This window comes from Syngnathus leptorhynchus, chromosome 6 (assembly GCF_054491065.1).
Source record: "Syngnathus leptorhynchus isolate UIUO chromosome 6, UIUO_Slep, whole genome shotgun sequence".
Classification (NCBI taxonomy): Eukaryota; Metazoa; Chordata; class Actinopteri; order Syngnathiformes; family Syngnathidae; genus Syngnathus; species Syngnathus leptorhynchus.
The window spans coordinates 10,280,808-10,293,040 of record NC_141200.1 but is presented as its reverse complement, the minus strand read 5'-3'; the positions used below and the strand labels follow the sequence as shown (position 1 = coordinate 10,293,040).

At 40.9% G+C, this 12,233-nt stretch overlaps 1 protein-coding gene across 2 annotated transcripts; it reads left to right on the top strand.

Annotated features, from left to right (window-relative positions):
• The first annotated feature begins 3,845 nt into the window (after window positions 1-3,845).
• On the top strand, window positions 3,846-12,233 carry ptpn5 (protein tyrosine phosphatase non-receptor type 5). Of its 2 annotated transcripts, XM_085914562.1 has the most exons (13): window positions 3,846-3,965; window positions 4,014-4,115; window positions 4,948-5,070; window positions 5,394-5,480; window positions 6,661-6,917; window positions 7,607-7,799; window positions 8,165-8,249; window positions 8,552-8,631; window positions 8,756-8,893; window positions 8,981-9,091; window positions 10,103-10,263; window positions 10,441-10,554; window positions 11,015-12,233. In XM_085914562.1, exons 1-13 carry the CDS (start codon window positions 3,846-3,848, stop codon window positions 11,106-11,108), a joined length of 1,665 nt encoding a protein of 554 aa, XP_085770688.1. In that variant the 3' UTR covers window positions 11,109-12,233. The 2 variants fall into 2 exon arrangements, with proteins under 2 accessions (XP_085770688.1, XP_085770687.1); XM_085914561.1 differs by having other exon boundaries at window positions 3,846-4,115.

Genomic DNA, 12,233 nt, shown 5'->3' with positions numbered 1-12,233 from the left:
TAAATGATCTATATGAAGATGAGGGGGGCGGGGGTTTTTAAGGATTCAAAGATGGAGGACCCTCATTGAGAAACCAGATCAAATCAGCTTTGACACATCTTAAATCCTCTTTATATGTGTCCATATTATCATGGCTAGATTTCCTTTTTAAATTATATTTTGTTTCTGTTATCAGATCAAGTTATCACGCTATCTATCTATCTATCTATCTATCTATCTATCTATCTATCTATCTATCTATCTATCTATCTATCTATCTATCTATCTATCTATCTATCTATCTATCTATCTATCTATCTATCTATCTATCTATCTATCTATCTATCTATCTATCTATCTATCTATCTATCTATCTATCTATCTATCTATCTATCTATCTATCTATCTATCTATCTATCTATCTATCTATCTATCTATCTATCTATCTATCTATCTATCTATCTATCTATCTATCTATCTATCTATCTATCTATCTATCTATCTATCTATCTATCTATCTATCTATCTATCTATCTATCTATCTATCCATCTATCCATCTATCCATCTATCCATCTATCTATCTATATCAATAGAAAATCCGTCCATCTATCTGTCCATCCGTATATCCGTCTATCGTTCATCCATCCGTCCATCCCTCCATCCATCTGCTCGTCCCTCAACCCGTCCGTCCGTTCCTCTGTCCATTCATCAAGCTCCAAAATACGATGTAGTTCAAAATGAATTTGCCCAGAGTGTGAGTCATTTCAGGGTTCACTGTTTACAACAGATATGTATGTGTGCATGTGAGTGCATGATGTTGTGAAGTTAAAGTTAACTTGAAGTTGAGTTCTACCACAAATATAGACAACATATATTCTTAGTTCATGCTTACCTTCAAACACTTTTTTTGCTATCATTCATAGCCACCACAAATATTACATGTTACCTAAAATGAATTAGGTTTTGAATTATCTGATCATAATAGTAGAAATATACCAGTTAATTATAAAACACCGGGAAACCGACAAAGTGTTCTAAACACTAAGACTTTTACCTTGAAAAGCAAAGAGAACCAGTATTAGTTGACAAACTTGAACATGATTTTTTCCCGCTTGAGCCTGTGGTTGAGTGTGTATGGGCGTGTGAGTGCTCATTATAATATCTGGGTTGCCATGGTGACCAAAACGCCAGCCTCACTGCGTCACTCAGTAACTCAGCCTACTGCGCTTCCCATTCATCCCTGTATCCACTCACCTGCCCATCTGCACCCTGCGAAATTTCACAGTTCCTCCTACACACAATTTTCCCCAGCGTTCGCCTTTGCATTCATGTATGTTGTATGTACGCCTGTTGCCATGGCTACAGGCTGGGCGAACTGGTGTCATCAATTCAAAATCACCTTCACAGCAAGCGGAGAGAGAAAAACACTCAGCGGTGTATCTTCATCGCATGCATCACCTGTAAACACACACGGGGACGTGGTCTGATTTAGCTCGGAGCTCTTCACAGCATGGCGCGGAGTGAAACCATTGCAGACGAGAGAAAAGAGAGCTCGTGCATACAGATTGCAAACTGGAGCAATCGGAATGTTTTTGGGGAGGGTGTCCGGCTGGATTTAACTTTGCCTCTTTGCAAGGGAGAGTGAGGGAAGGAAAAGAAGGAAGACATTAACAGTTTACCGTGTCACCTTACATCCTCGCATGATCGCACAGCTGGCAGCTGACAAGAGTGCTACTCAGATGGAGCATTACTAACCCTGCCTCACCAGGACTGCTCGTGCTTGAGTCACAACCAGGCTTCCGTGGGTATTTTTGGGAAATGATTTAGGTTGTCTTTAGACGGTCTAATAATGTCTTTATTCATATGTAGAATGTCTGACATCTTCTGCCTTGTAGGTTGCTTCTCAATGGCCAAGGTTGACTGGTTGCGGCAAGATACAGGATTTATCTTCATCATGTGATCTGACTCCCACGCCATCCTTTTCTTCGCTCTACCTTAAGTGAGTGAACCATGCGACCGACTGGCTGCTTTCCGTATCTTTTGTCTTATTTGTAGTCATTGATAAATCAAAAAAATAATAATAGTTGCAAACTACTTGACAAGCTTTCACATTCAAATACCATCACAAAGCTTAAACTGAAATTGTATTGCATCAATTGCTCACTGCTTGGACCTCAAAATAGATTTTGCATGTGGATGAGATGACTCAAAGTTGTTATTCCACTGGAGTACAAAAAAGTTCACAATGACAATAAGGTAAAGACTTAAAGTCAAATACAACCACAGACCAGAGATACACCAGTGGTTTGGTCTGGTGTGAAATCTTGAGTTCCTTATCCTGGTCAAATTGTGAAGGAGAGGCATCGGAAACTGTACCCTAACCAGATGCCCAAATGACCTCAACTGGATCCAATCAATGAGGAGGACCAGCGGCTTTATGGTGCTTGTCACCTTACACCTCAAAGGGAAAGCATGGACTCGGAATGGAGGGACCACATTTCAGTCACTTCAGCCCTAATCTTGCTCGTTTGGTCATGACACATCGCATGAGATCGTGACCATAGGTTAGGGTGGTAATGTAAATCAGACACCAAATAGAGAGCTTTGCCGAAAGGCACCACGAGTCTGAATCTCTTTGCAGAAAAATCTCCCTGTCGAAGACTGCATACTATTCCAGCAAGAGCTTGATGAAGCTCTGCAAAAAGCATAGGCCTAATACTGCCCACCAAATCGGGCAAAGTTTAGGCTTTGCAGATAAATTCAGTCTATAAAGGTCATGAACAAAATCCGTGACAAAAAGCAACCTCCGTGGAAACAAATGTGACTTACTGCCAGCAATACTAAGTATTGAGTTCCAGCTAGTTTTCAAAAAATGGAATTGTCAAGTCAAGTTTGTTTGTAAAGCCCTTGATCATAGAGATGTCTCAAAGGGCTTCATTGCCCACAGTTGACAAATATTTTCAACATCCCCTTATCTTAACACCCAGAAGAGCAAGGGAAAACTCAGGAAAGTAGAGGAAAACTGAAAAACCTTGACAACCTTGAGTAGGCTGCAATGGATGCAGAAAGGGCAACATTTAATACACAATTTCATACGAAACAAGGTAGTGTAATGTTCATTTAAAAAATAATAGGACCATTTCTTTGCGTGTGCATGTGTGTGTGTGTGTGTGTGTGTGTGTGTGTGTGTGTGTGTGTGTGTGTGTGTGTGTGTGTGTGAGTGTGTGCGTGTGTGTGTGTGCACGCACGCATGCATGCATATATGTGAGTGAGTGTCTGTTGTCAGTAGATGATAATGCTCAGAACGGATGACAGGGATGAGAGCCACTCTGTTGCCAAGGCGACGGACAGGGCTGTAAACACATCACCCCTGACTCATCCCTCCACAATGGAGAATCTCTCGCTCACTCACATGCACACACACACACACATACACAAACACACACACATGCGCGCGCACTGACACACGCACACACATCCCCACTCACTCGTTCGCTCTCATTTCAAATATCACACCCATCACACACAAACTGACAAACACAGTGAGAGGCAATGAGAAGGTCATTGAACTGGAAATAATGATATTATGTACACTATTTTGTTGTTTGTAAGCTAAGTAATAAGTAACAATGACCCACAGTGGATAGTTAGATGTTTCAGAGCAAGTGCTTTTATTTATTATTTATTTATTTATTTCAAACATCTGTAATAGACCACAATTTCACCAATTGACGTTTGTCCATTGGAATCTGTACTGTGTATTGATTGCCATGTAGTTTGAACTGTTTTCAACTGCCTTGTGTACGCAGCATTAATGTGTCAAATGCTTCACGATACGTAGGAGCCTTCTATCGACAGGAGGATCATGACCCGACGCCTGAGCAGCTCCACCCGCTCCCACACCGAGGACTCCATCTTCCTAAGGCCTGATGAGGACCCTGTTTGGCTGGATGAGCCCACAAAGACAGGAAAAAGAGTAGATGGAGCCTCAAAAACGGAAGAATTGCTCGGAAGAAAAGATGAAAGCACAGAGGGGCAAAGTTCACGACAAGAAGAAGTGTTTTTGCATAAAGTCTACAGTTTGGTGGTCCAGTTCCACTACTGGGCCGCCCTCTTTGTCATCTCCCAAGTCACGGTATGTGAATGGATGCAAATGGATGTGGAATGAAACTAAAAAAAGATGCACACAATGGTTCACTCACCTGACTTCAGTGAGGACGTGCAGTGCGGATGGATGGATGGATGGATGGATGGATGGATGGATGGATGGATGGAAAAAAATGGCTGTCAACCAATACATGGATCCCAGTGTGCACCTCCCATTTTTTTTATTTATTTATTTATTTTATTTTTTTACGGTGTACTCATAATCCATATCATTTTGTCAAGTGGTTGCATAATACACACAATAAAATCATTTACATTTTGGTATGTATGTATCCTCTACTTCAAAATATATCTTAATCCAGATTATTTCATTTTGTGCAACCCTTGAAGAAAACAAAATGTAACATACATGATTTGCATATCTACTGTATAGGCTACCATAAAACTTCTTTAACAAGAGTCCAGTTCCAATTACAAGGTCAGCTATTGTAGAATAGCTATGGCCTATGTTGCTGTTAAAAGACACACTCACAATGATTAGAATAAGCAGAATTATCATCAACATGTCCACTAATAGGAATGGGAAAGGTGCTTGTCCTTTTCTTCCTGCCTTTTTAAATCACACACAAAACCTCGCATCGCTGTGTACACAATAGACTGAAATAAGAGAGGCCTTGAAAATCCACCACTGATTAGGATACCAGACTGCACTTGGACAATTTGTACCTTTTTCAATGGTTGTGTAACTGGCCATGCTCTTTTCTTTGCTCCATTCTTTTCACCTGAAAACAGCCTTGGTGCTGCTCTCATGTGAATGAAGGGCAGCGCTGTGACAGTCTACCTTGGCTCTGTCTTCTCAGGGGTACTGGATGTTCTTTGTGGTGGAAGGAAACGGGCCCTTCGCCTCCATCTATAAAGCCCTCCAGGTCATCGACTTCTATCTGGGCTTTGTCTTACCCTGCCACCCAATATTTGGAATGGATGTAAGTTTGAGAAATGACACAATCTGATTGGTTTTCTTTATACGCCATCAGAATGGCTGTAAATAATCAACAGTTTATTTGTTGGACTGTCATATTTTGATACTTTACATCATTTCATTTAGGATAAGATATGTGACTATGTGACTTATTACAGACTTCCCATATCACCCTAGCTGAGTTTGTATAGCATGGCAACAATAGTAAATACAGATATCAGCAAAAAGTTCAAGGTTGTGTCTTGTATATACGTATGAAAGCAAAATGCAAAGATGTGATACATCCAGTGTTCAATTTCTCTCTCTCTCTCTCTCTGCTCTTGTCAGTCTATGAAGGATGTGGTAAACACAACACAACAAACATGGATCATCTACGCCACTGTAGGCATTGGAGTGACCATCTGTGTTTCTATGGTATGCACAAACTATGTAACACACTTGTATGCCCAATTCCACACCTTTGTCATTCTTAGATGAGTAATAACCTTACTTAATGCATGTTGATGTGCATTTTGGTCAATTATTGTGATGACTGTGTGCATGTGTTGCGTATATTAAGTGTGTTTCGATACAGGGCAATTGACGATCACTGAATCGGATATACTTAGCATTGAAGGAATAAAATTGTGAAACAGGTCTGTAGCAATACCCCAGAGATAATCACAATTTGATTGCTGTCTCGATTTCTGACCCATAGTTTGATACATGATTCAGGTTTTTGGGGATTCGGGGGGAAAAAGGAAGAGATTTTTATAAGAGGATGCACGATTTCCATCTCTGTTTTCAACCGGCTAGCCATGCCTCCCGTACTCCTGAACTGAAATGAGCTTGAAGTCTCCGCAGTGTTTGTTCTTTTCCACCACTCTGGCCTCCTTATGTAGTTGAACTAGCATTAGCGATAATCACAGTTTTGACATGATACTATGTCAAAGCCAATGACCCAATGGACAGGAGTAAATCAGCAACAGAATGTTTTTAACAGAAGAAAAATAAAAGAGCAAAGAGAAAAGAGCAGGGGTGTCAAATGCTGGCCCATGGGCCGAATTTGGCCTGCAGTATAATTATATTTGGCCCGCCAAGACAAATTCTGCATCGACTTTATGTGTCAATACTAAAATTACGCATTGTCTTTACAAATAGAGATCTTGCTCACAAGTTTTATTACCGTTCTTTTTTTTATTTTATTTAACAGTTTGTACTAGTTTTTAATTTCAAAACTAGTTATTCATCATACTGTAGTATATCAGGGGGGGCTCAACCTGACCATTGTGCAGGGTTGATCTCCAATGACAGAGAACATTTGGTTGAGGTTATTGCTGCCATAGATCTTAAATCAAAAGATTTGCATCCTTTTCCCACCACTACTACGTAATCGTAAACTGTTACCTAATTATTTGTGTGGTTTTAGTTATGGCTAACTGTGTTTGTTGATTGTTGTGAATTACTGCAGATGGAGATTAAATCGCTTTTCATGATCAATTTATGCTTTATTTATGGAATCCTAAAGACATTCTTGACATTTTTTTTCTTGAAATGGTATGCTTGACTGACAAGTGGCTACATATCGCATTCTCCTTCATTCATCTATCTTCAGGTCGTCCACATGGTGTGTAGGTGGCGATACGGCACTGGCTTGAGGCCACCTGGAAGCACTTCAAGAGACATTGGAGACAGACGTCAGTCTGTGAGCCGTCAGCCTTCCTTCACCCTGTCAGAGTGGACGGACGCCCAAGAGGACCTGATGGATCTGGATGCCGTTCCTCAGACTCCAGTCTTTGAAATGGGAACCGACAGCAAGCCAGAGGGAGATGCTGCAACTCTCACAGTCACACCGGTGGGGCTTCAAGAGAGGTTTGTTTCCATCCCCAAGGAGTTTGTTGTTGCATCGATGTGGCTTGTGCATTCTTTTTTTTAAATTGCTGTTTTTTGTGGAACTTCAAAGCACAGCTTTTGATATCCCGAGCATGCTGGAGCCTAACTTAGCTGACTTTGGGCAGTAAGCCGGCGACATCCTTAAATTGTTGCCAGCCAGTTGCAGGGCACATAAAGACAAACAACCATCTGCACTCACATTCACACCTACGGGGAATTTGGAGAGGTCAATTGGCCCATGTTTTTGGGACATGGGAGGAAACTGGAGTACTCGGAGGAAACCCACGCAGGCACGGGGAGAACATGCAAACTCCACACAGAAAGGCCGGAGCCAGAATTGAACCCGCGGATGCGCTCAGCAGTAAAAATGCTTACAGGTTACAGTTGCCAAAGAGTATTTACATCCTGTTGAATATGTCAACATTTTTCAAATTATATTCATGTCGCTCTAAAATAGGCTAACATAAACAAATATAGCATTTTCCGATTCAGAAGTTAACACGAACCATTAAACCCAAAGTTGAAGTCGTTCTGTGACCGCCTAAGTAGCTGACTAATTTTCAAGCCATGGTGCTCTTTTAAATTATATTCATGCAAAGCACAATGGTAAAACGGCCACAAAGGCTTTGTATGTAGGTATTTTATTTGAACTGACATTTTCCACACAGGAGAGGCTCCAATGTTTCCCTGACCTTGGACATGTGTACACCGGGCTGCACGGAGCCTTACGGGTATGGAGCCCAGCTTTCCCCAAGGGACCAGTCGGCCCAAGAGTACCTCCGGCAGGGCACACATATTCTCACCCCTGCCATGCTACACACACGGGCTATGGATGACCAGGCCCTGCAGGCGGAGTTCTATGTGAGTGCAGCAAGAGTAGCTCAGCCACCTACACACTTATCAAAGAAACAAGGACTTACCCGCTCTTAGTGTTCACCCAACGGAGCTCTGTGCACCCGGAAGCTTTGCCTCTGTTTGTCAGTGGGCGAAAGAAGGATGGATACTGAGCTTCATTTACATATAAACTCACAGATGATTCGACAGTCTGTCAGGCAATTGGTGTTTAAAATTTCAAACTAGTCATATAATCCTCAATCATATCCAATTGCTAAGTATTACAAAATAACATTTTAATTTGTTTATGGAATGGATTGCACCTCCCACATAACAGTAGCTAATTGTTGCTGCGCCTTGATTGTTCCTGTTTGTTATTTGTCCATTTGCAGGAAACGCCAATGAACTTTGTGGACCCTAAGGAGTACAACTACCCAGGGCTTGTGAGAAAGAACCGCTACAAAACCATCTTACCCAGTGAGTACGGCGATTTCCAACATCATTTCATTGGTGGTATTAATAACATAAGAAAAGATGATCATGATTTAATGATATAGACTAACACTAGACAAAGAGAGAGAGAGATTATACTGAGTGAGGATTTGGGGACGTCCTTGAAAAGATGAGCAATATTATTAATGATCATCACATCACAATGGCCATCAAAACAGAGTGTTGTTAGGTTGGGATTTTATCAGCAGACTTTCTTTGTGCAGGATGGAAAAGTAAAATGTGTCTCCCATTTCCTTTTGTCTGTTGTTAATACTGCTTACCTCCAGACACACACAGCAGAGTGATCCTAAAGTCACAAGATGAAGATGATTTCCTCATTACTTACATCAATGGCAATTATCTCAAAGTAAGTCAAATTGTTGATTTATCATTATCCGTGGATGATGTCAGCTTTTTTTCATCATATTTTTCAAAATGTTTCCAAAAGACAATCTATATTTTTGTAAAAACAAAATGATGATTTTATTCAGGGTTATGGAGGTGAAGAGCGTGCATACATCGCCACGCAGGGTCCAACAGTAAACACGGTGGGGGACTTCTGGAGAATGGTGTGGCAGGAAAGGACCCCCATCATTGTAATGATCACCAACTTGGAGGAGAAAAATGAGGTTGGGTGCTAGTGATGATAATATTGTGGTATTTGTGATCCATCGTGTTCTTGAATTTTGTGCTATTTTGTCTGTGACGTGTTCCAGAAATGTGCCGAGTACTGGCCTGAGGACACTGTGACCCATGAGGGGATTGAAATCACCGTTGTCACGGTAACACAGGAGGACGACTACAGTCTGAGGGTGTTTACTTTGAAGGTAAGGCACGAAAGGGTAAAAACGTGACAAAAACAACAACAACAATTGAAAACAGACTTTATCGGGTCTGCTTCACAGTCAAGGTTTCCGTGTTGAGGTACCTAAAATTTCAAGTTCATTGAAGATTTCAAAACCCTGCTAGAACCTTTACAGAAGTACTTTTTATTTTATCGGATAATATAAGCCGAGATAATGTATCTGCTTCATATTCGGCAGGTTGTGGGTTTAAAACTCAGATCCGGGTTTCCTGTTTGAAGTTTGCATGTTCTCCATGGATAGCTGGCGCGATGGATGGATGGATGGATGGATGGATGGATGGATGGATGGATGGATGGATGGATGGATGGATTGATGGGTGGATGGGTGGATGGACGGACGAACGAACGGACGAACAGACGGACGGACGGAAAGACGTATGGATGGACAGACGTATGGATAGACAGACGCATGGATGGACAGACGTATGGACAGATGTTTCACAATACAGTAAACAATTCCATTGTAAGCTCATATGATTAATTGTCCATGGTTTATGTTTGATTTAGTCTATGCTAGTATCTCAAAATTACAGGTGACTCAAAGTTAATTTCATGAAGTGCTATTAATATGTTAAAAGAGGCAAATAAAAAAAAGTAGTGTGAAAAGGTCTGGCCTCTGTTCTTGGGACAAACTACCTTATTACTTCATACCTACTTATTAACCCTTGTTTACATTGCAGTCCCTGGAAAAGTCTAATTATTAATCATTGTTGGACTTAGGCACAAGGAGAGCCTGTGAATGCGATTGGGCACCAAAATCAGTTCAGGAGAGGAAATAATTTTTTGACTCTACTATCTCACTCTGCACTCATTACTGTCACACAGCGCTCAAATGTTGAATTTCCTATGTACATATTGAGCAACAAGGCTGATCAGAAAATCTTTACTGTGCTCCTGCGTCAGGAACACAATTAAATACGATCCCATGGGTTGGTGTGTATTTCATGTGTTTGTGTGTGTATACACTGGCAAGTGTGGAGATGAGGAGCGGAGTCTGCGGCAGTACTGGTACACCTCATGGCCTGACCAGAAGACACCAGATAAAGCCCCACCTCTTTTAGAGCTGGTACAGGAAGTGGAAAGAGCCAGAGAGGAGGCCCCACCCACTAGTGGCCCTGTAATTGTGCATTGCAGGTATCTATTTAAAATGTGTAAATCTTCATGCATGCAGTTTAGTGACTGTCCCACTTTAATAAAACAGCTTCAATATCAAACGCTTAGCTTTTTTACCAATCATCTTTTGAAGCATGAGTCACATTGGTGGAACAAAAAGTTATGACAACACATTCCTCTCGGTGATTGTGTCTGCAGTGCTGGAATCGGTCGGACTGGCTGCTTCATCGCCACCTCCATCCTCTGCAAGCAGCTAAGGATGGAGGGCGTGGTTGACATCTTAGGAACAACCTGCCAACTGCGTCTGGACAGGTGCTAGATTCTACTTCCTTGTCTATAGTCTGTCAAGAAAAGAGTTGGATGTTTATGCTGTAGCTAAACCTCTATTGGCTATGGGGCCGGTTGTTACAGTGAAACGTCAGGTGTCAGGTGACACGGGTCAGTACATTTGTTTTACTGTCATGGTTCAGTTCACATCTACAGTTTAAAGGAAACGAAATGCAAAACAAACTGCTTGTGTTTTATGTAAACACGAACAGTTGTGACGGGATCGAAAATGAAACAGCAGTTTGAGCAGAACCTTGTGGAAATGAATGATGCAGACAAATGCAACATTAACAGTTTGAAAAGTGTGAATTATTGTGCCATTTAAAAAAATAATCGAGCAAAAATTAATTGATATTTGCGTGATGCTCTTTAAAGTGTGTGCACGTGTGTGTGTTTTAGACTGTATGTGATGTGCCTCAGCTAATTATCAATGTGTGTTTGGCAGGGGCGGGATGATCCAGACATGTGAGCAGTACCAGTTTGTGCATCACGTTCTCAGCCTGTATGAAAAGCAGCTGTCTCACGCCTCCGAAGAATAGTGCTTGCACAGTGGCCACGCCCACACCGAGACACACCACTGTACACTGTGCTGCTTCTGGCGGTCCACACCACTGTACCAAGCATCATGTCACGTGTCACCCTTTAAAAAAAAAAAAAAAAACCTCCATATCATTATATTGATCCATGGCAGACTTGCTCAGGCTGGATTGTTGAACAGGAAACCTGTACTTATTCACATTGCCCTAATAACAAAATAAGCATGTAAATTGCAACATAATAGTCTTATTCTTCTGAAATATTCTCATTTGCCATTCTGAGGTTAGCCCATTTATCTGCATGAGACACCACAGAGTCATGAGCAAGCATCTGGAGCTCTTGTGTGCATTCGGGGTTAAAATGCGAGCAATTTAATAGTTGGAAACCAAAATGAATAGGAATGTTAATGTTAAGTATAACTCTTGAATATATAGAGCAAGAAACTGAGATATATTTTCAACCTTTGTGTAGTTTCAAACCAGATTGGATTAAACTAGTTGCCACTAATTATTTAAAGACAAGAAATGTATTTTTGAGAAATGATTTTGCTACATATCCATTTATGACAGTAGAAAATGCTCTTTCATTAAGATAAATGTTCAGATTACAGCACTCAAAATGTCGTGACATTTGACATTACTACTGTGAAAAGAGTCCAACTGAATATTTCCAGAATTTCTTAGCTGAACGTCTTGCGGATGATTCGTTAGAGTTTCCATACATCAATGGTTATTGGCAACTTTACATGCATTTATTTCAGTTTTCTGCCAGTTGCTGGTCAACTCTCCTGTATTTCCTTATAAAATAAGAAAAACACTATTACACCCCAGTATTACATTAAATTTTGGTTGGTTATCTTTTTCCATCACATCTTACTATTATGATTTTGGACACCTCTTATACATCACATCTTACTAATATGATTTTAAAGACACACGCACGCACACACTCACATACAAAAGACCTGTTTCTGTATTTGATACATTAGGGAGCCACCTCATCTTCAGGTTGCATGGTGCTAAGTGTTCCTTCAAGGCATGTGCAATGTAATGGAACAAAGAAATGTAAAACACTTCTTAGTGAACTCATTAGAATTTTTGTGCATCCTACAGTGCACTAGTTGTGTG

Coding starts and splice junctions, on each gene's coding strand:
- ptpn5 (XM_085914561.1), top strand. CDS start 3,846: ATGACCCGACGCCTGAGCAGCTCCACCCGCTCCCACACCGAGGACTCC. Junction 5,481..6,660: donor TGACCATCTGTGTTTCTATG/GTATGCACAAAC, acceptor ATCTATCTTCAG/GTCGTCCACATGGTGTGTAG. Junction 8,894..8,980: donor ACTTGGAGGAGAAAAATGAG/GTTGGGTGCTAG, acceptor GACGTGTTCCAG/AAATGTGCCGAGTACTGGCC.